Source organism: Acomys russatus, chromosome 29 (genome assembly GCF_903995435.1).
Source record: "Acomys russatus chromosome 29, mAcoRus1.1, whole genome shotgun sequence".
Lineage (NCBI taxonomy): Eukaryota > Metazoa > Chordata > Mammalia > Rodentia > Muridae > Acomys > Acomys russatus.
Genome location: NC_067165.1, coordinates 11,219,785 through 11,246,002, shown reverse-complemented (window position 1 = coordinate 11,246,002; position 26,218 = coordinate 11,219,785). Strand labels below are relative to the sequence as shown.

Genomic DNA, 26,218 nt, shown 5'->3' with positions numbered 1-26,218 from the left:
TCACCTATAATTCCAGTTCCAGGGGATCTGGCCTCTTCTAGCACCTGTACTAACATGATTAAAAATAATTTTTGTAAAACAAAGTTTAAAAAGGCCAGGTGCAGTGGCGCATGCCTTTAATCCAGCACTTGAGAGACAGAAGCAGGCAGATCTCTGTGGGCTCGAGACCAGCCTGGTCTACAAAGCGAGTCTAGGACAGACAGGACTACAAGAGAAACCCTGTCGCAAAACACCAAAAAAAAAAAAAAAAAAAAAAAGAAACTTTAAGGAATTAAGAGGGAAAACAAAATATGTACAAGGAACAAGAAGCCAGAAAGAAAGACCAGATATTATTTTTTTCAAATTAACAAAAGTGTAACAAAACAAAACAAAGGCAGAGGCTAGCAGATCTCTGAGGTTAAGGCCAGTCTGGACTACATAGGAACTTCCAGGCCACCCAGAGCTATGTAGCGAGATCTTGTCCAGAAAAAAAAAGTTTTTTAAAAGACTTACTTATTATGTATACAGTACTGTGCCTGCATGTACACCTGCACGCTGGAAGAGGGCACCAGATCTCATTATGGATAGTTGTGAGCCACCATGTGGTTGCTGGGAATTTAACTCAGGACCTCTGGAAGAGCAGTCACATCTTCAGCCCCTGTCTAGAAATTTTAAAAGTACTTGCAAAGGATCATGTGTTGCCCATATGGTAGAGTGTTTACTTAGCATGCTCAAGTTTCATGTACTTGAACTACACGTGATCGTACTTTTAAATTTATCTTCTAAGTAAGGAAACTGATCTTTGACTACTTTATAGGAGCCATTTAAATAAGAATTGGTAGTGTCAGGACTTAAGGGTCCAGACAGTCTGACTCCAGTTAAGCACACCTTAAATCACTATGGGAAAAAAAGATCTCTGGTTACTAAGTACCTTACAGATTGACAGACTTGGCTCTCTACACTATAATCTATCCTCCACAGAATACTCCTTTTAGCAACTAAGTCCTTACACACAACATCTCAATTGATAACTGTTAAAGTCTAAACTTCTTTTTAAAGGTCCTATGCAGACCTAGAGGAGCACATGCTGTCTAACTCGGTCATTCCCGCCTCAGCTGTCTCCTCAGGGCTCCACAGACACCACACTGAAGCACAAGCATTCACATTCCGACAATTTTCAGAAACTTAAATTGGCAAAATAGTTTAACTGTGAAACTAAGATTATTTCTCAAAAGTATAAGGAAGGTTTAACAAACACAGAATTTTTATCCCATAGGAACTTTTAGTGAAAAAGTAAAGAAAAATGATGAGGTTGAGCAATTGCTTACTCGAACTGCCTGAGACCACAAGCAGTTCAGGTTTGCGAATATTTGCGCATACAAATTCTTGGAAATGGAACTCAAATCTAAACATGAAATTCACTTATGTTAGGCCGGGTGGTGGTGGCACACACCTTTAATCCCAGTACTTGGGAAGCAGAGGCAGGCGGATTGCTATGAGTTCGAGGCCAGCCTGGTCTACAAAGCGAGTACAGGACAGTCAAGGCTACAGACAGAGACACTGTCTCAAAAAAAAAAAAAAAAAAAAAGAAAAGAAAGAAATTCATTTATGTTTATAAACACATTATACATATAGTCTGACAGTGATTTTTATATAACTGTATTTTGTATTTGGATAACACATGGAATGGAGCACTTTATAGTATCTTGTTGATACTCAACACATTTCAGGTTTTGAGGCCAACTGCCTTTACTCACTCAACCATTTTGCCAGTCTAAGCTTCAGATTTTAGAATCTGAGGAAATGGTTCCTACCAGGTAAGCAAAGGACTTGAGTTTGGATCCTCAAGTGGCACCACCTGTATCACCCCAGTATTTGTTTGGTAGAATGGGGGTAAGCTGGCTAGCAGTCTACTGCAAAGGCAAGCTCTAGGTCTTGTTTCAAAAGATAAGTTGGAGAGTAATAGGGGAAGATACTGGACCAACCACTGGCTTCCACAAATGGGTGTGTGCGCACACATACACACACACAGCTCGGTGCAGTGGCTCCAGGCAGCAGAGGCAGCTGGATCTCTGTGAGTTCGTGTCCAGCCTGGTCTACAAAGTGAGTCCAGGGCAACCAAGGCTACACAGAGAAACTCTGTCTCAAAAAAACAAAAAACAACAACAAAACATTAGACTTTGGGATTTAGGCAGCCCAACTTATAATTAGCAATAACAATCAAGTCTGCTTTACATATTTTGAATGATTTGTGCTTATACTGGGTTGATATAAAAAGGAAAACATACCTGTAGTAACTGAGATGCAAATATATGAAATCTCCAATTGGCATTGGGTTCCAAAGTGCCAATTTTGATGGGGGAAAGTGGAAAGGTACCATCTTGCTTGAACAAAACCTTTAAAAATAAGTAAAGCACAAGGAAAAGCAAAATGTTATAAAATAACATTTTATAACAAAGTTAAGTCTCTTTGCCAGGTATCCCCATGTCCTTGGAAGGCCATGACTGGAAATTCCAGGCCAGCCAATAAACAGTTGAGGAGCCATGCTAAGGACTTGAATAAGACAAAAAATAACACCAATGCTGCCCTGATGTTGAATATTGAATACATATGTAAAATGCTTTAAAATATTTTCTAATTCATTGTTAAGTGTTCAGTGTTTTATTTCTTGCTTTTTCATTCATTTTCCACAGTCCATAGTACCTTTAAAGATCAATCTACAATGATAGTTTTGGTTTATTTCCTCAGCACAATAAAGAAAGAGTCATGTCAGCTGAAATCCTAATTATGCCACTTATTAACTATATGACAATAAACTGACCGATACCTGTATGCTGTACTTTATTCATTTAAAAACACTGCATGGAGCCAGGCATGGTGGCACACATGCCTTGTCTACATATTGAGTTCCAAGACAGCCAGGGTTTTACAAGGAGACTCGGTCTCAAAATAGATTAATTAATAAATAAAAATAAAATAAATACTGCAGCAGTGTGATGCAGCAGAAGGGTCCAAATTAAAGGAAAAGGAATATGATAGTCTCCCTGGCTCACATTTCCTATTGTCTTCATCATAAACATCTGGCACAATGGAAACAACAGAGAATATAAAATTTCCCCATGGGCATAACTGTAGCTTAGAAGAAAAAAAAATCCATATGCCAGCATTAATTGTTATTCTCTAGGGTAAAAAATGGTCCAAAAAACCCTAAATCATCCAAGCCAGGTTGCCAGGTCCTCCATGGAATAACACACCAAAAAAAAAAAGCAGGCACAGGTGGCCAGCTCCTCCCTTACTCCACATAAAAGGAAAGGCTTAGGGGACCATGGAGAAACATGGGATGGCCCACGTGAGAAGCTTAGAAAGAAGAATCCCCAAAACTTTCCATCCCTCTAGGGTGGTAGTTAGCAATCTTCTAACTTACAGCCTCAGTTAATGTCTCAGCAACATAAACATCTGTGTCAGTAAGTGTGAGGGCAAAGGGAAAGGGAGCTAGTATTTACTAAATGCTTCTCCTTTAGTTTAATAAGTTTTGTTTTTGTTTTTTTGGTTATTCCAGACAAGGTTTCTCTGTGTATCTTTGCCTGGCCCTAGACTTGCTTTGTTGACCAGGCTGGACTCAAACTTAGAGAGATCCGCCTGCCTCTGCCTCCCCAGTGCTGGGATTAAAGGTGTGTGCCGCCATGTCCAGCTTTTTAAATAAGCATCCTTTTTAAAAAAGGTTTATTTACTTATTATTCTGTATACAGTGGTCTACATGTACACCTGCAGGCCAGATGAGGGCATCAGGTGACATTATAGATGGTTGTGAGCCACCATGTGGTTGCTGGGAATTGAACTCAGGACCTCTGGAAGGGCAGTCAGTGTTCTTAACCTCTGAGCCATCTCTCCAGCCCTTAATAAGCATTCTCACCCTTACCATTCTTAATAATGGTAATCAATTAGAAAGCACTCCTCTTACAGTGAGGACTGGGGCTTGGTGAATGAACTACATAGAGGAGTCCACCTAATTAAATGTGGAGCCAGAGAGTCCTTCTCAAGTTAATGTGGATAGTGTGGCAGCAGGTGTCTGCGGTCACAAAGTTTGAAAGACTGAGGAAACAGTTATCTAAATGAATCCAGTGTTTCGAGATCAGCCTCAGCAACACAGCAAGACCTCCACCTCAAATAACTAAACAAGCAGGCAGCAAACTGGCACATGCCTATTATCACAGCCCCTGGAAGGATGAGGCAGAAGGCGTGAGAGTGCGTGAGGCTAGTCAGGGCTACACTGCAAGACCTTAACTCAGAAAAGTAAGAGCAGGTCTGGAGAAGTGGCTCAGCAATTAAGAGTACTTGCTGCTCTAGCAGAGGACCTGAAATTTACTTCTCAGCACCCACATAGCAGCTCACAACCATCTACAGCTCCAATTCCAGGGGATCAAATCCCTTCTTCTGGCCTCTTGGGCACCAATAGGCAAAATACTCATGCACATAATTTTTTTTAAAAATCTAAATATATGCTCAATAAAATAAAGTTTCTGTACCTGGTATTCATCTGGAACTTTTTCTAGAGGAACTACAGGCTCTATATTTGGTGAGTGATTTATTCAATTTCTAATCCTCAGAACCCTACAGAAATAAAGAAATGTTGTTAAACACTGAAGAAACATTACTTAACCATATAGTAACAAAATTATTGGCAAAATAACTTGCTTATATGAAATGTAACTACAGATTAATAAGATTAAATGCTTACAAATCTGAGGATGTACCAAACTTGCCTACTATGTTCAATGTCCAATGCAGAGAAAAATACAAGATTAAATGTCAATAGATTTTGATTGCTTTCATATTCCAGAGTCATTCAGCCTATAAATTAACCTTAATATTTAATTTAGTAACAAGAATATCTATTCATTAAAGGAAGCACATATTTTACCCCAAAATATTTTTCTAAATTCAAGGTCTCATGGCACAGGATTTTAATGCCAGCACAGAGGCAGATGGATTTCTGTGACTTTGAGGCTATCCTAGTCTACACAGTGAGTCCAGGACAACCAGGACTACTTAGTGAGACAGTGTCTATGTCTCTCTCTCTCTCTCTCTCTCTCTCTCTCTCTCTCTCTCTCTCTCTCTCCCTCCCCCCCCCCCCACCCCCACACACGCGACAAGTTCTCATTATATCGTCCCAGCTGGCCTGGAATTCACACAGATCCACCTTCCTCTGCTTCCCAAGCACTGGGATTAAAGGAATGCAGCACCACAGATGACTGCCCCCAAATCTTAGTCTCGAATTCAATTTGGTGATTTAGGTATGGTGGTACTCGCCTTTAACCCCAGCATTTGGAAAGCAGATAGAAATCTGTGAATCTGAGGGTAGTTTAGTGTACACAGTGAGAGCAAGGTACTATATATATAGAGAGAGAGACCCTGTCTCAAAAAATGAAACGAAACAAAACAAAACAAAAAACAGTGAATGCTGACCTGTAGAGAAAAGACTATATAGTCTGTATTTTGCCTCATTAGTATTGAATGAAACTATGCAGCAGGAAATTAGACACATAGATTTAAAACTCAAGCAAGGTGGAAGCTGAATGTTTGCTGTATAGGGGAGTACACAGAATGGTGAGACTAGCCAGCAAGCATGGCTATGCGTCTGCACCATGAACCCAGATTACTTCACAGGCCATTTTGCGGAGACAGACACTTTCCCGTTCACTGCTACAAGAGTGGGTTTGTTGGTGAATGTGTTCATTATTATCAAGTGTATTGTAAAATTTTTTTTGTTTGATATTTGTGTGTGTGGCTTTCTGGGGATTATGAGGCTTAGCCAACCCCCCTTCCCTGCGCCCAAGTGCTGGGATACAGATGTGCACCACCTACCCCAGCCAGCATTTACTGGGTTTTGTTGTTGTTTTGTTTTTCAAGACAGACTTCCCTGTGTAGCCTTGGCTGTCCTGGACTCATTTTGTAGACCAGGCTGGCCTTGAACTCACTGAGATCCGCCTGCCTCTGCCTCCCTGCGTACGGGGTTTCCAGGTGTGCCCTACTGTGTCCAGCTGTTTACTTTTTTAAGTCTTAATTTTTCACCTTATGAGCATTGTTTCAATTTTAGCAAAAAGATATTGTCTGAGGTAGACCAGGCATCTATTGCAAGGCTAGTGGCCTGAGTTCAAGTCCCAGGATGCAAGGTGGAAACAAAGAAAAACAGATTCTGGAAAGTTGTCCTCTGACCTCCACATGCACTCAGTAGGACAAGGACTCCTGCTCTCACATACACATATCACAACAGTAATGATAACAATAGCTAAAAATCTAGGGCCAATGAAATGGTTCAGAGGATAAAGAGGCTTGCTGTCAAAACTAGCAACAGGAGTTTGATTTCTAGGACCTCTTGGCAGAAGGAGAACCAACTCCTACAAGTTATCCTCAGACCTACACATGTGCACTCACAATAAATTAATTTTAAACCCTAATAAAAATTTAAAAAATGAATTATCTGTCTGGAGATAAAGGAATACTAACTAAGGAGTAAATCATTTAAAAGAGACTTTTCCTATGTAGTCCAAGGCTGAAATATTTGAGAGAACAAAATTCTCCTGGATATACAGGTAACCTTTAAGGATAAAATAAAAATTCTCCACAGAGATACGGACTTCTTGAAATACAAGCCTTTGTTTAGCCCTTGGTTGTCATGGTAACAGTAATCACATCGATAGCTCTGCCTCCACAAAGTACATAAAGTGTCATTTTTCCTCACCAAAAGGAGTGTTGTTTAATGCCTGCCTCGTCTTTCTGCTTTTTCTTTCATGCCTTTCTTATTTGAAAACAACCAAATGAGATTTGATAGTTTATCTTAACAGTATTACAAAAAGCTAATGGTCAAAACCGTACAAAAACGTATACCTAGCAAAAAATCACTCTCCTCGGTTACCTTCATTGGGTACAAATGAGAACTATCAAGTCATCTTCACCTCTTCTCCCTCTTCCTCATAAAAGTTCTTTCCATCTTCCCACCTTGGCTGACCTCATCAGCTCTGCCGGATTTACTGACAAGCCCCTCCAATGCAGACACGAATGTGCCTATAAACAAGTTTTCTCCTTCTTAGGACGTCAATGGCTTTTCTTCAAATACAGAGTAAAAAACCTTCATAGTTAAGGTCCTACCCAATCCCTGCAACCATAAGCCCCTAATCAGTCATCCTCCATCCCTAAGTGAATTACTTGCAATCCCCAATAGGACCGCACAGGCTTGGAATTTCCTACTAAACCCTATCATCCAACCTCCAACTCGAATATGGAATCTCTCAGGGTGGCATCACTTCTGCCTTTGTGTTCAGACACAGTCCGTTCACGCCTCGCTTTTGACATAGATCTGTCTACTTCCTGTCCACCACCGACTACAGATTCCCTTACACGGTCTGGGCCAGATATCGCAGAGAATGCAAGAACGACGATCAGGATTTCAGTCCCGAAGAAGAAATGTGTACAGTGAAAGCAATCTGCGGGACGTCACAAACGTAGACCTTCACACTCTTTAAAACAGGGAGTTCTGAGGTCCGCTTGCTTTCTCCCCTGGCGTCCCAGCGCGCTAGCTCCGACCCACACTGGCCGCAGGTTACTCACCGTGCTTCCCGGGCCCGGAGGGCGCCTCGGGGAACCAGGAGCATGAAAATCACCGTCGCTATTGTCCCGACCGCCGCCAAGCAGGGGTTTGTTTGTTGGGCACGCAGAAGAGGACTCCAAGCAGCATCTCAAATAACTGCGGCCCCGCCTCTGGGACGTTGAGGTCGCGGGAACAGAGGCGGCAAGCGCCGCTCGGAGGAAACCGAAGGGCGCGCCGCGCTTGCTGATTGGCCAGAAGCCCGGCCAGTCCCGCGACAGGGGCGGGACTAAGAGCGTCACTCACTGTCTCCGCGGCATTCTCCTGTGACAACCAATCGGAGCCCGGCCTGGGATTAGCGCTCGCCCTATCCTAAGGCTCTTTAGAGAACCGAGGCGCCACCAAAGCGCCGGATCGCTACTCGGAGGATTTAAACCTTCTTTTCGTCAACGGTTAACTTCCGGGATGGGGTTGGCCAAAGCATGCAGACGCACAAAAATCCCAGCTGACTAGCCGGAAGTGCTCCAAGCACTGATAGTGGCCTGACTGTCCAGCGCTCTTCTGAGGCAGGTCGCCGCGAGTTCTAAACAGGCTGGGATTGTTTAGAGACCCTGACTCAAAAAATGCTAGAGTCGGGTGTGGTGGTGCACCGACCTTCAAGAGATGAGTGGAGGCAGAAAGACCGGCAGTTAAAGGTCTTCTAAGCTAATAGCAAGTCCAAGAACCTGGTCGGGGGAGAAGGGGGCGAGTTTTCAAGACAGAGATTGAAGAGGTTAAATTTGTACCAAATTTGGTTCCTAAGTAGGATCTTACAATTTGGGGAAATTCTTTCTCATTGAAAAGAAAAACCTGTAGCCATTTATACTTATTTCCAGTGCTAATATTGGAGACAGTTGTATATGATTTGTAAGGCGTGCAGCCAGAAGTCTATAGAGTAGAGTATCTTTAAGAAATGACCTGACATTGTAATAAAAAAAATTTTTTTAATAAAAAAGAAAGCACGTCTATAATGTTAAGGGAAGGTAGCAAACACGTACTTATTATTAGTTCGTGTTACATTAAACTTAAGATTTGTGTATTTTTTAAAAGGCAGGTAAAAACTAAATGTATTAAAGACAATAATGTATCAATATTGGATTAATTGAGACAAATGTACATATTAATTTAATATAGAATATTAAAAATTAGGGGAAGTGTGTAGGAGGCGCTGTGTCCTCATTTCTTCTGTAAATCTGAGACTGTTTGGGGAGTCTCGTGTGCATCTTAGTGGTAGTGCACCTACCCAGCACATGTAGGATCCTGGGCTGAGTCATTAGCACCACATGATAAGTAAATACTTTAAATAAAATCTGGGGCTGTAGAGCTAGCTCCGTGGTGAAGCGCTCTTGCTGCTCTGTGGATGACCTGAGGTGGGCTGTCAGCACCCTGGTTGGAGAGATCACAGTTGTCTTTACCTTTAGCTCCACGGAATCCAGTGCCCTCTTCTGGCCTCCTTGGGCACAACCTACCCCTCACTTGCCATGCTTGCATAACACAGGAATAAATCTTTTTTTTTTTTTTTAAAGTCAGGAATCTCAGCAGTGGTGGCCACGCCTTTACTCCCAGAGAAGCAGACAGGTCTCTGAGTTTGAGGCCAGCCTGGTCTACAGAGCTAGTTCAAGGATAGCCAAGGCTACACAGAGAAACCCTGTCTCCCAAAAACAAAACAAATCAAAAACATTCCCCCAAAAGAGGTCAGGAAAAAGGGGGTGGGGGGGAACAAAGGAAAAATCTGAAGCATATATTATCTTTCGAACAGCTAACACAGCATTACAACTCAAATGCCAGCAGGTTGTGAATTAAACGTTTTATTAACAGACTCCTAAGCAGAATGTGTATTTAATGCTATGCATAAATAGCCTCATATAGTCCAGCTTGATCTTGAACTTACTATGTAGTCAAGGAGAGCCCAGATCCTCCTGCCTCTACGTCTCAAGTGTTGGGCTTATGGGCATGGGCCCCTATGCCTTGTTTATTCCATTCTGGGAGCGGAACCCAGGCGATTGTGTGTACTGTGTAAGCATTCTGCCAGCTGATCTACATCCCCAGGCCCCGTGCGTAAATCCATTTTGACCAAAATGAAAAAATGATCACCCTCAGCAAACAAGAAGATTGCCTGAAGGTGGACTGCCTGCTTACTTTTATTTACTTGTTTTTCTTTTTCCTTCTTCTTTTTCTTTTCTTTTCTTTTTTCTTTCTTTTTTTCCTTTTGGCTTCCGAGACAGGCTTTCTTTGTGTAGCCTTGACTATCCTGGACTTGCTTTGTAGACCAGGCTGGCCTCAAACTCACAGGGATCCACCTGCCTCTGCCTCCTCCCGAGTGCTGGGATTACAGGCATGCGCCACTGCGCCCGGTTTATTTACTTGTTTTTCTTGCTTTTCTTTGCAGTACTGGGGATTGGCCTGAGAACACACCCTATCCCCCCTACACCCTCCCCTCCCAACCCCGCCTGCTACATGTTAAGTAAACTCTTTGCTACTAAGCTACATCCTCAGCCCCAACCCCCACCCCTTTTTTTCTTTTGAGTCAAGGCCTTGGTAAATAGGTTGGCGGGAACTTGCAGTCTCGGCCCAGCCCCCCCCCCCCCCCCCAGTAGCTAGGGTTCCAGGCCTATTCCATCATGCCCAACTGCCCCACCCTTTGGATTCTTTACTGCAACTCTGAACAACACTCCACAGAGAACTTTTCTCCAGCGTGACTGCACCAGGGAACCTGTACCAGTTCCGGACAAACCTCAGTGAACACCAGAGGACCGGGCTCCCCCTAGGCCATATGGGTAGGCACTTCCCCTAGGGCTCAGCAGAAAGCTCAGTATTGGTACACAGCGAGGCCTGTGATTGGTGGAATTAGAAACTAGAAACACTGCTGTGACTGGCACAAATGCAATTCTTCATTTGCATCTCCCCCCCCCCCCATCAGCTGGGAAGACACTTCCGTGCTGCCCCCTAGTGTTGCAGCATTAGCCTAATAAAAGGCTTCTGAAAAAATGAAAACATAAGGGGTTTATTTTAGAATTGGAATGACTTGGCTTACTTTTAGGAAAGCTTGTACTTTCATGTATTTGAAAGCACGGCAAGCCCCAATTTTGTCATTTAGTCTCTCTGAAATTCCTTTTCCTTATCTGGGTATTGTACACTATCCTGAAAGAGTGTGTGTCAGTTAGTTAAAAGGCTGCCAACTATTGATCCTATAGGTATACTGTAGTTAACACTACTAATAAAGGGCAACGCCATCTTATATTTCAACAAATTAAGGGAATTGATTTGTTAAATCAGAAAAGGTGGAAGTGGTGTTTTTCTGTTTGTTGGTTTGTTTATTTGTTTGGGTTTTTGTTGTTGTTGTTGTTGTTGGTTTGGCTTGGTTTTTTGCTTGGTTGGTTTTGGTTTTTCCAGACAGGGTTTCTCTGTGAAGCCTTGGCTGCCTCTGCCTCCTGAGTGCTGGCATTAAAGGTGTGTGCCACCATGCCTGGTGGAAAGGCGGAAGTTTAATGAAATAAGAGCTAGAAATGCTACCAAGGACATGTTACACACTAAGCTTTGTGTGAAAGGACAAAGGAAGTTTAAACAATGTGGCAAGCATTAAACAAAGAAAGTACTGTTTTATAGGCTCGGTAATAAAATGTAATTATCCCAAACCAATATGAGTTATTGGTAGATTGCCTGCCAGGTTAAACAGACTGACTTCATCCTGTGCTGTTCTTTGATTCTTATTTATATATATTGTACATCAAGACACTGGAATCCCTATGGGTACTGACCTTTACAGAGAAAGACTGATGTCATGCTTTGATTTGTTTCGCAGAGAACCATTTCAAGTGTATCATCCTTTAAAAAAAAAAAAAAAAAAGTACTGTTTTAGGCTGTGGTTATAGTTTAGTGGTACAGTACTTGCTTGGCATGCATGAGGTCAGAAATGTTGAAGCCCCAGATAAAAATGAAAAACAAAATGCAATTTAGAGTTGTTTACATGGCATAAATCTGTTATATATGTATTATACAACTACACAAAAAAATACAACTACACAATGTACAAGGCTAATTATAAAAGGAAAAATCCATCCATAACTCTATATCCTAACTACTGTAACTGTGTCCCAACCAAAATTCATGCCGTTAAAAAAAAAAAAAAGCTTTTTTTTTTTTTTGAGCAGAGTCTCATTATGTAGCCCTGGCTGACCTGAAACTCACAGATAGCTGCCTGCCTCATCAGCCTAAGAGCTGGGATGAAAGGTGTATTGAAACCTTCCCTTCGGATGTGATTGTAGAGTGGATGACTACATGAGAGACTGTCAATGACAGTGCCTGTGAGTAGGGGTCCTGCTCTTACGAAAGATCTCCAGACTACTTTCTCCTTTCTACTCTGTGAAGCCACAAGAACATGGAAGTTGGTCCGTACCTGATACTGAATTGGCCTTCACCTTGGGTTTTATCACCTTATTAACTATGAAAAATGTTTGTTATTTAAAATCTACCCAGTTTCCAGGTGTGGTGGCACAGGCCTGTAATCCCAGCACTCAGGAGGCAGAGGCAGGAGGATCTTTGTAAATTCAAGGCCAACCTAGTCTACAAAGAAAGTTCAGGACAGCCAGGGCTACAAGGAGAAACCCTGTCTGGGGGAGGGGGGAGGGAGGATCACATGCCACCATGCATTCTCTTTCCTTCCTGTCATAGTTAGCTTCATCTGTTTACTTGACACAAAATGAGTCACCTAGAAAGAGGAAAACTCAATTGTCTAGATCAATTTGCCCAGAGGCCATGTCTATAAGGAATTTTACTAATTCCTAATTAATGCAGGAAGCCCAGTATGGGTGGGACCATCCCTAGGAAGGTTGCCCTGGCTGAAAGGTAACTGCACAAATCAGTAAGCAGCCTTCCATAAGAAGCACGCCTCCATGGTGCCTGTCTTTTTGTTTGTTTGTTTTTAAGATTTATTATTCATTTATTATTATGTATACAGTGCTCTGCCTGCATGTACACCACAGGCCAGAAGAGGGCATCAGATCACATTATAGATGGTTGTGAGCCACCAAGTGCTTGCTGGGAATTGAACTCAGGAACTCTGGAGGAGCAGACAGTGCGCTTAACCTCTGAGCCATCCATCTCGCCAGCTTAATTGGCTCCTGTCTTGAGTTCTTCCTCTGACTTCACTTGATCATGAGATGTATCCTGTATACCACAGAAATCCTGTAAGCCCTGAAATCCCCTTACTCATTTTAAAATCAGAGTCTGTCTATTTTTTATTTATTTATTCATTAATTTGTTTATTTATTTATTTAAAAAGCAGGGTCTTACTGTGTATCCCTGCCTGGCATGGAACTCATAGATATCCACCTGCTCTGCTTTGTTGGGTTGAAAGCATGTGCCACCATGTTTAATCCTTTCCTCCCAAATTTGCTTTTGGTCCTGGTGTTTATTACAACAACAGAGAAGCAAATTAGGACAGGTACCAGTTCCAAGTGGTCAGACACACACACACACACACACACACACACACACACACACAGAGAGAGAGAGAGAGAGAGGGGGGGGGGAGGGAGGATAGAGAAATAAATAAAATAAAAGAAGCAACTGCTGTGTTGCTCTTTTAAAAGATTTTATTAGTCTGTCTTCCTGGCTTGGCCCAATCTGGTCATCCTCCTGCCTCCACTTCCCAAGTGCTGGGATTCCAGGCACATGCTGCATCACCTGACTCAGAATCTCTGATAAGACCTTTCAGGAATAGGAGGTTCTTTCATAAGCCAATATATTTTCTAACTACATCCTAAATACTTTTCATTATACCCCACATAGAAGCGTAGATCTCACCCCTCATCAAAAAAAGCTTTTCTTAACAGACAGAGACCTTTACAGGAATCCCTAACTGGTCAACACACAGAGAAAACTGACTGAGGTGCTCACCACTAACTGATACACCTGCAACACAACCCTCACACAAGACTCAGCACATCACAGAAGCAGGGCCAGGGCCAGATTGCAAAAGCCAGAAGACCAGGATGTCTGCTATGAGACAAGTGTCCTGTGAGATGCACCAACACAATCTCAAAAATATGGTCATCTAAGCGAGAGCTGCGCAGTGATGACACCAGTTGATATGCCAACACAGATTAGAAACCTCACAGGGCCCCATTCAAAGGAATGAAGAGTGTGTTGGGCTGGAGAGATGGCTCAGTGATTAAGAGCACTGACTACTCTTCCAGAGGTCATGAGTTCAATTCCCAGCAACCACAGGGTGGCTCACAACCATCTATGATGTGATCTGATGCCCTCTTCTGGCCTGCAAGTGTACATGCAGGCAGAGCATTGTATATACAATAATAAATAAATAAATCTTAAAAAAAAAAAAAAAAAAAAAAAAAAGAGTGTGTTGGTTTGAATGAAAAAGGCCCCCATAGGCTCAATGTTGGAATGCTTAGTCATCAGGGAATGGCACTACATGGGAAAGATTAGGGATTACACTATGCCTTGTTGACAGAAGTGTGTCACTAGGGGTGGGCTTTGAGGTTTCAGAAACCCAAACAAGGCCTAGAGGCTGGTTATCTTCCTGCTGCCTGAGACCCGGATGTAGAACCCCCAGGTACTTCTCCAACACCATTCCTGCCATTATGATAATGGACTAAACCTCTGAAACTGTAAGGAAGCTCCAATGAAATGCTTTCCTTTGTAAGAATTGCTATGATCATGCTGTGTCATCACAACACTAGATCACTGACTAAGACAAAGAGCTACAGGCAATTAATGGCTGCTGAGACAGGGAGACTCAGTCTTCTTCGGTGACAAGCCCTCTGATTAAGTTTATCCAGTCCCAGGGTGGTCAGCCCTAAACACACATATATAAGCAACACTAAGTGAACGCAGCAGGCTGTGTGTGTGTGTGTGTGTGTGTGTGTGTGTGTGTGTGTGTGTGTGTGTAACAATAAGAAGGGGTCATGAATTTGAAAAGTAGGAAATGAAGGGAACTAGAGGGTAGAGAAGGAGGGGTGAAATTAAATAAATACAGTACCATGTATAAAATTCTTTTTAACAAATGTTCTTTTAGGCCAGGTGTGGTGGCACATCCCTTTAATCCTAGCACTTGGGAGGCAGAGGCAGGCGGATCACTGTGAGTTCGAAGCTAGCCTGGTCTACAAAGTGAATTCAGGACAGCCAAGGCTACACAGAGAAACCCTGTCTGGAAAAAAAAAAGTTGTATGTATGAATATTTTGTCTGCATATTACATGTGTTCCTATCAGAAGAGGGTGTCAAAGTCCCTGGAACTGGAGTTATAGATGGTTGTGAGCCATCATGTGGATGCTGGGAATTAAACCTGGGTCCTCTGTATTAATAGCAAGTGATCTTAGCCTCTGAGCCATCTTTCCAGCCTCATGAAATTCTAAAAAGTGTCAAAACTTAAAACAAAAGAAACCTTCAGCAATAGCCAGGAAGTGTAAGGAACAGGAGCTCTGAGACAGGTTGTAGACCCTCACCAGATACCAAATCTGCTAGGGCTCTGACTTTGGGGTTCAGCACCTCTGGAGTTCTCTGCTGAGACTATGCAATGGGTTAATCAGCCTTCCTCTGCAGCAGGCTGCAGGATGGAAGCTGCCTGTTGGGGATGGAGGCAGCCTGGGATATTAGCACTGAGTTGCCCTCCCCGGAAAATACAGGCGAAGCTGTCTCACTTCCTGCCTATTGTACAGCGGTTTCTATAAATTGCAAGGCTGCCACAGGAATGATGGAGAGAAATTAGCAACTGTTCTAACCCCACTTCTGCCCATAGCTGTAATAAACACGGTTTCCTTTATTAATTTTTGGCCTTCCAGCTTATTCTTTTAGAATGTGGTAAGAAGAAACCCGTGAGACCAGTTATACCTACAACCGAAATTCATCCAGCAACACCTCCAAGAAATAGTGTGCAGTGTACTGTTGGCATAATGTTAATGTACACTGTGTAAAATTTACCCTTGTATTATTCATATGCTGATTTCTTTTATATATTTTTAAATTAATTTATTCATATTACATCTCAATTGTTATCCCATCCCTTGTATCCTCCCATTCCTCCCTCCCTCCCATTTTCCCTAGTCCCCTCCCCTATGACTGTGACTGAGGGTGACCTCCTCCACCCTGTTTATGCTCATAGGGTATCACGTCTCTTCTTGGTAGCCTGCTATCCTTCCTCTGAGTGCCACCAGGCCTCCCCATCCAGGGGAAGTGGTCAATTATGGGGCACCAGAGTTTGTGTGAAAGTCAGTCCCCACTCTCCACTCAACTGTAGAGAATGTCCTGTCCATTGGCTAGATCTGGGTAGGGGGTCAAAGTTTACTGCATGTATTGTCCTTGGCTGGTGCCATAGTTTGAGCCGGACCCCTGGGCCCAGATCTGCCTGTCATAATGTTCTTCTTGTAGGTTTCTAGGACCCTCTGGATCCTTCTATTTCCTCATTTTCCCATGCTTCTCTCATCTAGAGTCCCAGTAGGATGTCTTCCCCTCTATCTCACTTTCCTGGTAAGTGAAGAATTTCATGGTCCAGATATAAGTGAGTAGATATCATTTGACTCTTTCTGCCTCTGGGTTAACTCACTCATTATGATCATTTCTAGTTCAATCCATTTGTCCACAAATTTCGGGAATTCCTTGTTTTTAATAGCTGAGCACATGCTGATTTCTTTACCCCATTATCTGGTTTCAATCGGACATGGAATTATAATGCATATTCTAAGAATCTCCTGTCTTAAGTTTGTGCCGACATTATTGACCATTCATTCTTTTATTTATTTTTAAGTTTATTTTTAGTTTACATATTCACTTTATATCCCAATTGTAGTCCCCTCCTTTCCCCTCTCCTCCTGCTCCTTGTCCTCAGAAAGGGGAGCCCCCTTCACCAACCCACCCCAGCACATCAAGTCCCATCAGGACTGAGCTCCTCCTCACCTACTGAGGCCAGGCAAGGCAGCCTGGTTAGGACGAAATGATTGAAAGCAGGCAACAGAGTCCATGTCATAGACAGCACCTGCTCAACTTACTAGGAGAACTGCATGAAGGTCAAACTGCCCATCGGTTACATATGTGTAGGGGGCCTAGGTCCAGTCCATGCATCCATGCTCTTTGGCTAATTTATTCTGTCTTGTCAATAAACAGCTGGCCAGCCAGTAACTGGGCAATAGAGAGAAGAGGGTGGGAGTTCTGATTCCCTCAAGGAGAGGAGACCAACAGGAGGGAAGATTCAGAGGGAGGAAAGGGCACTACGAAATTACAGCCATCACATAGAAGGCCATAAGTGCAAGTATTATGGGATTGAGACTGGGAGGAGCTAGATTGGCTCAGAGGACTAGAATAGTATTATGCTGTCAGTTACTGTGCATTTAAGCTAATAAAGCATAGTCTGTGTCAATTATTTGGGAAATAGCTGGAATAAAAAAAAATTGTTGCTTCATTAATTTCATGTTATAGTGTACTAGATGGTTATAAAAGCCTGTTTACAAACAACGCAATCTACATTCATCATCATACGACTCCTGTCCAAATGTTTTCATAATCATATATGTGAAACATTGTTATCAGGTGACTGCTTCAGTCCTGTACAGTATTTCAAAAAGCTAGTGGGTCTAGAGTGAAGATACTCAATGCAGAACAGAACAACAGAAGTTACATGGGATTTGAGGGATTTGGCGGGTGGGGAGCACAAAAAAGGCACAGCTAACCCGGTCTTGTGAACTCAACCTAAAGGTGGTAAAACTTGAGCTAAATCATGAAAAATTAATAGACACAGGCAGCTAAGAGGGGAGAAAATAATGGGAAAAATCATTTGCCTCTAAAAGACAATTAAAAATGTGTTATGTATACAGTGTTTTGCCTGCATCCCAGAAGGGAGCACCAGATCTCATAGATGGTTGTGAGCCACCATGTGGTTGCTGAGTTCCAATTCAGGACCTTTGGAAGAGCTCTTAACCTCCAAGCCATCTGTACAGCCTCTAAAGACATTTTTACAAGAAAGATGGAGAAATGCACAGTTTCTTAAGCCCCGAGAGAGTACACCAGGAACATGGATATGCCCAAGAATACTATCTATGCTCTGAATATGTGCTCCCAAAACGGGATGGAAAGATAGCTCAGTGGTTAGAGTGCTTCATGCTCTTCCAAAGGACCTACAGTAGGCTGCTCATAACCAACTCTCATTTCAACTTGAGGGCATCTGATGACTTTTCCCCTCTACTGGCCTCCATGGGCATCAGCACACAACACATGCACACAAAAAAATAAATCTTAAAAAAATCTGTTGTGCTGGGGCTGGAGAGATGGCTCAGAGGTTAAGAGCACTGGCTGTTCTTCCAAAGGTCCTGAGTTCAATTCCCAGCAACCACATGGTGGTTCATAACCAACTATGAGATCTGGTGTCCTCTTCTGGCATGTAGGCATAACACTGTATACATAATAAATGTTTTTTTTTTTTTTAACTGTTGTGCTTAAATACGTAAGCATATTTTTTAGACAGGCTCTCATGTACCCCCAGGCTGTCCTTGAACTCACTACTCACTGGAGGATGATCTTGAACTTCCGATCCTCCTGTATTCACTTGCTAAGATTACAAGCATTTACCAATATAGTTTGAGGCTGGTTTTAAGGCTGTGAATTGCCATCTATCTCTCTGAGATTGGAAATCTCATCCGTAACATAATTGCTCTGAAGGGAATTTGCTGGGTATGGAACTTGTTATGAGTTAGCACTGTGTAAGAAGGATGCAGACTTGGAAGCCGTGTGCTTGAACTTTATTTTACCTGTTATCTTGCAGTCTTGAATGAAGTACTTCTGTTTCCTGGACTTATTTTTTCACCTCTGAGATGACAATGCTAAGTTCACAGCCTTAGGAAGATGTTATAAAGCAAGGCTAATGTTAAATCAATACACGACTGTCAAGATTGAACTGGCTGTTTAAAGACAACTGATGAATTTGGCGGGTGGTGGTGACATTCGCCTTTAATCTCAGCACTTGGGAGGCAGAGGCAGGCACAGAGTGAGTTCCAAAACAGCAAGGGCTACACAGAAACCCTGTCTCCAAAATAAAGCAAAACAATTAAAGCACAGACATATTTCCATCTAGAGTGATATACAGCTTCTCCCTCAACAGTCAGCACCACCACTCTGTGTACTTTAAATCTCTTTGTGACTCAGTGATGAAAGGATATTTGGCAGAGAAAAATTTTGTCATAGAAATATTTACAGAGAGCTGGGCCTGGTGGCACACACCTTTAATCCCAGCACTAGGGAGGCAGAGGCAGGCAGATTGATGTGAGTTCGAGGCCAGCCTGGTCTACAAAGTGAGTCCAGGACAGCCAAGGCTACACAGAGAGACCCTGTCTTGAAAAAACAAAAAACAAACAAACAAAAAAGAAATATCGAGGCTGGGCGTGGTGGCGCACACCTTTAATCCCAGCACTCAGGAGGCAGAGGCAGGCGGATCACTGTGAGTTTGAGGCCAGCCTGGTCTACAAAGTGAGTACAGGATGGCCAAAGCTACACAGAGAAACTCTGTCTCAAAAAAAAAATATCGACAGAATCCCAATTATTTTAATATCACCTAAAAATAACATAAGCAAAGTAGCTGGCACATAATGAGCATTAAAAAATATTCAAGTGTACCTGTGTCAACTTATGGATTATTTGATGGGTTTAGATAGGGTAGAGCCCTTTATGAAGTAATATTCATCTATTCTATTAATGCTATGTTACCTATCTATGCTAATGTTATTGCCCATCTAATTGTTCACTCTGAAGCAGGTTTTTAAATGTGAAGCACCTGTGTATCCTGGTCTCTCTTAAATCCTGGCCTCTGGCTTCTTTCGTGGAAGAAAGGTTTTCTGAGTTTGCTTTGATCATATAAGGGTCATATAAGGGCTATCTCTAAGCACATGATCCAGCACAGCGTACTAAAGCTAGGGTACCATGGAGGAGTTCTGGAGCCTGTACAGCTTTAATAAACTCAGCTCATGCCTGGGGAGATGGCCCAGGTAATAAAGCACTTGCTATATAAACATGAGGACTGAGTCCACCTACTGGCACCCATCTTTTAAATTTCTTTTCAGAAAATAAAACAACCAGTTTCCTCTAATCCTAACACTGGAGGGATCCCTGGGGCTCAACGCCAGCCTCTTTAGCTGAATTGGTGAGCTCAGGATTTAGTGAGACTTTCTCAAAAAATACGTAGCCCTGGGTGGAGTAGCACACACCATTAATTGTAGCATAAGAAAAAGCAAGTGGATTTCTGTGAGTTTGAGGACAGCCTGGTCTATAAAGGAGTTCCAAGATATCCAGGACCTAAAATATAAACAGGTAAGTAGAGAGTGACGGAGGAAGATGCCTGATGTCAACCTCTGGCCTACACACACACACACACGCAGGGAGAGTAATAAAGTTTAAGATTCTCTGATAGTATTTTATTAATAAGTAGGACCTATGTACCCTCTCTCTTCGAGGGTTCTGTGCCTGGCTGGCTGGAATATGGTAAAAATGTCACTGTGATAGTTTCTGAGTACAGGTTTTAGACACTTGTAGGTTTAATTCCCCACCACTTAGAATTTTTACTGTCAGACCCAGCCACGACGCAGTAGGAAGAAATCCAAGCAACTCTTGGTGAAACTCATAGTTCTAGCCGAGCAACTGGCCCGGAGCCAAAATAAAATTACCAGTCATGTGAATCAGTCTTTTCGGAAGAAGTTAGCTGATACCATATGGAACAAAGATGAGCTATAACCCAAATCGTAAGTAAAATGTTCCTTGTAGTTTAGCTCATTAACTTTTACTAAACAGCAATAGATAATAACATGCTCAAAGAGCTGACTAGAAATGAAGTGTTTCTTTGCCCAGCCTAAACCTTCCTAGAAATGACTCCCTGTAAAACCCTTGTCATAGGCGTTTCTCTTTGTTATGCCTTTCAACCTAAAATATTATTTTCCTTTGTTGCTTAGCATACTTGGCAGGTGATGGGCAGGATGGAAAACAGTAAGTACTCAATTTACTGTGATCAGTTATCCAAGGAGACACAGAAAATCACTTCAGTTTGACATATGTACATATTCAAAGAAGTTTTGGACCCAGGCCTTTGAGGGGAATTCTTTGTTGTGGTGCTCTATCGTGAAAGCAAGACTATCTTTTTGTGTTTGACTCGAGGCCTTCCTTAAAAGTTAGCCAAGAACATCCTGGACTCTTCCCGCTGACCTTGCACCCTTAAGATTATATCGCTTGCCAGAGATGTAGTCACCTAGGAGAGTTATGCACAAAAGAAAACACGGCACACTTACTTTGATAAGATCTTTTAATTTCTGTTTTAAATATTATTTAAAACTTCTAATTATGTGTGTTTCCACCACATGGGCTCCAGAGATTAAACTCAGGACACCAGTTTTGACAGTAAGTAACAACTTGTTGAAACACTCTCTGGCCTAAAAAAAAATGCCTTTTAAAAGTGACAACCCAGAGCCTGGCCCAGTGGTGCAAGCCTGTAATCCCAGCAGAGGCAGAGGCAGGCAGATCTCTGTGTGTTTGAGGTCAGCCTGGCCTACAAAGTGAGTCCAGGACAGCCAAGGTTACACAGAGAAAACCCTGTCGGGGGCGGCGGGGGGGGGGGGGGGGGAGTGGAGGGGATGACAACCCACAGACCGAGCCAGGCAGATCTCTGTGGGTTAGAGGTCAGCCTAATCTATATAGCAAGTTCTAGGCTAGCTAGGGTTATAGCCACTAATTTTATTTTGTGTGTGTTTGTGTATGCAAGCCATAACATACAAGTGGAGGTCAGAGGGCAACCTTTGAAAGTTTTTTTTCTTTCCACTGTGGGTTCCACAGGGATTGAGTTCAAGCTGTCACGCTTGCATGGTTAAGTACACTTATCCACAAGGCCATTTTGCAAGCCTTTGTTCCATATGGTATCAGCTGACTTCTTCCAAAAAGACTCATTCACATGACTGGTAATTTTATATTGGCTCTGGGCCAGTTGCTCTGTTAGAACTATGAATTTCACCAAGAGTTGCTTGGATTTCTTCCTACTGCATGATGGCAGTAAAAAATCTAAGTGGTGGGGAATTAAACCTACAAGTGTCTAAAACCTGTACTCAGGCTGCCCTCAAACTTTGATTCTTCTGTCTCTACCCACTGAGTTCTGGGACTACAAGCATGGCTCACCATGCCCACACCAATACGGCCTATTTTATACTCCTGCTGCCTCTTCCTAATTAGACTGCTCGTCCTTATTCTCAGATGTCGCTGTCTTGGCCACAGGGTTGGAACCTTTCGAGCTTGGGTTGAACTTTACCACCAGGTGTTCTGGGTCATAGGTATTCAGCAAACTATAACCAACAAGATAAGAATTATTTTTACTTCCTTTTTTTTTTTTTTCCTTTTGGCTTTTCTTTCTTTTTCTTTTTTTCCTTTTTGGTTTTGTTTTGTTTTTTGGTTTTTTGAGACAGTGTTTCTCGGTGTAACAGCTCTGGCTGTCCTGGAACTCACTCTGTAGTCCAGGCTGACCTCTACTTTCCACATGCTGGGACTAAAGGTATGCGCCACCACTGCCACCGCCTGGCGCTTTTGGCTTTTCATGACAGGGTTTCTCTGTGTAGCCCTGACTGGAACGTGCTCTGCAGACCAGGCTGGCCTGTTTCAGAGATCCACTTGCTTTTGCCTCCTAAGTGCTGGGATTCAAGGCAGGCGACACCACTACCTGATTAGCCATGAGCCTTCTTCTTGATGGCTTTAGGCAAGTTTTCATTTTTCCAGCTTAAAGTACAAAAATTCATAGTAGTTTTCTAAGGCTGGGGTGAATGATTAGCAGCAATGAGGCTTGAAGAAAGGCCCCTGGACTCTTGATCAGGTGCCTTCTCAACGGTTATCCCCTCTGGCCTACGATCAGTACAAAGTGGGCTATGCCCCAGACAAACGCTTACTTCCTATTGGTAACACGAAGGATCTAGACTAGCTTTGTTTCTTTAAAATTTCATGTACTCTGATTTTCCATGAGCTAAGACAGACTTCAGAGCTCCTAGATTCTTATTGCTATGTATCCTTGGGCAGATTTTGGTTTTGGCTTTTTTTTTTTTAATTTAATGCAGGGTCTCATGTAGCCCAAGCTGATTTGGAACTTGTTATACAACTGAAGCTGGCCCTGAAGTTCTTTTCTTTCTTTCTTTCTTTTTTAATTCATTTTTAAATTTTTATTTTATTTTGTTTCTTTTTTTAACATATACACTTATATTATTACACATGAGTAAAATAAACTACATACAGCAGGAAGAACCATGAGACAATCATGAGTTATATTAATGTTACATTCATAGTGATTTGGCTATTTGTATTTGTCAAACTTGAAGTAAACATTGTTCCTATCTTGTTGGGTCTAAATTTCTGAATGAAAATCAGTATCATATCTCATCTCTATTAATTTTGAAGTTCTTTTCTTAAACCACCTCCCAGCTGCTACAATTACAACTGTGTATCAAGCTGTTTGGGTTTTGTTTTGGAGATGGGTTCTCACTAGGTAGCTCTGGCTGGTCTGGAAGACAAGAACAGGGTGGCCTCAAATTTGGAGATCCACCTGCCTCTGCTTCCCAAGTGCTAGGACTAGAGTCGGGCTTCAAACTCATTATCCTCTGCTGTAGCCTCAGACTTCAGGTTTCTTCTGCAAAATAAGCTTACCTAACAATTATGTTGCTATAGTGAGACTGTAGCTATGACAGAACCCAATGAACAAGCACTATATGAAATATGTTGGAGGAATATTAACAATAAATTACTGTTAATTAGATTTCTTCTGTGGCAATAATTGGAAATATCCCATTCCTCCTTCCTTGCTGGAAGGAAAACACAGACATTGTGGAAATGAAGGAAGCACAAAGAAGGTGGGAAGCAGGGAGCACAGCCGACTACCTGTCGGGAGGCCACCTGGCTACCTCATCACCTCAGGACTGCTCCCCACAGCTGTCTAACTTTGGATTCCAATGATTCGAGCATCTCCACAAACACTATGAATTTTGTCTTTTTGTAATTCTATTTGAGAAAGCTGGGAGTTTACTTAGCTTTCTAACCAGCTAAATTCTGTATTTGAGTACTTAACGTATTTAGATGTTTCTGTGTCATTAAAGCTATTGATTCTGTAATAATTTTTAATTGAGTTGTTAAAAACTTTGGATTTTAATTGTGAGGTAGAAGTTATAGTAACAAACACTGGCTTGGCTACAGACATTATTTCCTTTGGATAAGCTCAATAAAGATCATATTCTGTTCCCCTCCTCCCCACAAAAGGCAAAGAAACAAGAGGGTGAAATGAAAGATGGGAAAAGAGAAGTTGACAGGGAGACTGTAATAAAGTTACCAATGGGAGTCGGGCATGGTGGTGCATGCCTTTAATCCCAGCACTTGAGAGGCAGAGGCAGGCGGATCTTTTTGAGTTTGAGGCCAGCCTGGTCTACAAAGTGAGTCCATGACATCCAAGGCTACACAGAGAAACCCTGTCATGACCAACGCGCCCCCCCCAAAGTTACTAATGGGAATAGTGTAGGCTCTGTTTCCTAACAATTAAACTTTATTATACAACCCAACTAGCTTACACAAGAGGGAAAAAAGAGTGAACCTCTCGGTATCCGTTCCATGGGACGGGTCACTAGGTGTCTCTGGCCTGCATGCCAGTCCGGTCCGGCACTCAAGCCCAGTCTGAACCTGCTGCTGTTCTCTCCTCTCCGCCTGCCTGTGCTAAGGGTGATCTCCTTCTCCCATTGAGGGTTGATTAGAAAAACAATAGTCCAGGTGAAGTCCCCAGGTCCGCTTCCTGAATTCCAGGCCCACGATGGCTCCACCCAGTCTATCTCAAGGTATCCATGGTGTGTCCAAGAGTAAAGCCCGCCAAGAGAATAGGAGGAGAGGGAAGGGAATAAAAGCAAAATACAGAAAGCAGACCAGGGAGAGAAAATCGGTATGAGACTTGGAGGAGGCCAGGGAATGTAAGGTAAAGTAAGAAAAGCATTAACAGAAGGAAAAAGAGTGAGCTCGGGTAATCAGAGGGCTAGATCGCCACAGTCCTAATGTCTCCTAGCTACTATTTAAGCCTCTGGTCAGTCTCAAAAGCTCAGTTTCTTTCTCAAAGTCTCTTCACCACAATGAAAACTGACTTCATCTTTCACTTGGACAATAAAACTAATGCCTACCTGGCCACTCAGTTCTAAAGCCAGGGGCATGCATTTTTCCTTAGCCTTCTGTTTTGTTTTTTGAGACAGGGTATCTCTGCTTAGCCCTGGCTGTCCTGGACTCACTTTGTAGACAAGGCTGGCCTTGAACTCACATCGATCCACCTGCCTCTGCCCAACTCCAGCCTTCTGTTCTTACAGTCTTATTCACAGTCACACTTTCCTTGATGGGCATCACACAACCTACCCCGGAAATTTCATTTCCCGATATCCCATACAGACCACCCGCATCTGTGCTGCGAGCTCACTTGATCATATGCCTGTCAGTGTGTCCACTTGCTGGTCAATGGTCAAGTATCCCGGTTCCCTTCCCCGCCATCTTCCAGCATCATTCCACACACTCCATTACTTGCTATCCTGTATAGTTTTGGTTAAGCAGCATCATAACCATCCTCAACTCTCTAGATCTCTCTGTTGTACTCCCCTTGAAAACTCAACCCTAAAGAGAACACAGCCATCTGCTTTCTCTGCCTACTCTGGAAAACCCAAATGCCCAAATCCATGGTCTCAGTGCCCAAACGAGCTCTATGGGATACACCACATTCTCCAGATTTCTCTCCTGCCTGCCAAGAGAAGTTTGAAGAAAAAGAGGCATTTCTGTGCAACAATCTACAAGGCTAATTGATTAGAACTTCAGTGATTCGGGGAGCTGGAATTACTGCAGGTCCAGCGCCAAATAATCTCAGGCTATCTTAGCCACTAACCAGCCATTTATTGCCCACCTCTGTGTGTGACCTCACATTCTTGTGACAAAGGCTAAGAATGTCATCATGTAGCATCTGGGGCCAATAGCAGAGATGTTCAGTTTTGCTATCAACCATTGGACTAACTTACCTAAAAAAATTGTCTTGAATCCTAACTGTCCCGTTACTATAAAAACTCCATGTAAACGCTACCAACTTTTTGTCTCCAACTTTCAAAGGTTTCTGTTCATCCAGGCTTAGTCATTAGACTCTTTTTCTTCTCTTAAGGTGTTTCCCTAATGGCCCGGGTCAGGCTAACAGAGCTAGTCTTAAAACGCTTTCCCTCCGGTTAGAATATAATCTAAGTGTTTTCCCATAACCGGCTCAACTCTCTACACTTTTCATTCCCTATCCAGCCCTAACCTTCCAAGATGCCCTCCTTTATTGATGAGCCACGACATCCCTGTCTCTCAAGTCTTGGTTCCAAGGTCACCTCTTCAGAGGCCTTCTCTGCAAACCTCAACCAAACTGTTCTTGTTTTCCTTCCCAACTGTGCCGTTGCTCCTATTGGTTCCTGTGTTTGCCTATTCAGTTAGGTCGCTTCCCGTGGGAAATGGGAAATCCGGACTTATTGAACCACCGCCTGGCTAAGCATGGACCCACGTCCTGATACCGAAAAGCCTTGAGGTTCCAGACAGGCTAAGAAGAACCGGAACCGCGGGCGGAAGCT

The 26,218-nt window shown here is 42.7% G+C and overlaps 1 protein-coding gene across 2 annotated transcripts in view; it reads right to left on the bottom strand.

Moving 5' to 3' along the window:
* Stil (STIL centriolar assembly protein) overlaps positions 1–4,884 on the bottom strand; it is a 42,291-nt gene extending 37,407 nt beyond the window's left edge. For both annotated transcript variants that reach the window (XM_051171867.1, XM_051171868.1), the window contains exons 1-2: positions 4,506–4,884; positions 2,268–2,375 (exon numbers count right to left, since the gene is read on the bottom strand). In XM_051171867.1, the coding sequence (XP_051027824.1) occupies positions 2,268–2,375; positions 4,506–4,516 (119 nt within the window). In that variant the 5' untranslated portion in view covers positions 4,517–4,884. The remainder of the gene's footprint in view (positions 1–2,267; positions 2,376–4,505) is intronic.
* Between the last annotated feature and the right edge of the window lie 21,334 nt (positions 4,885–26,218).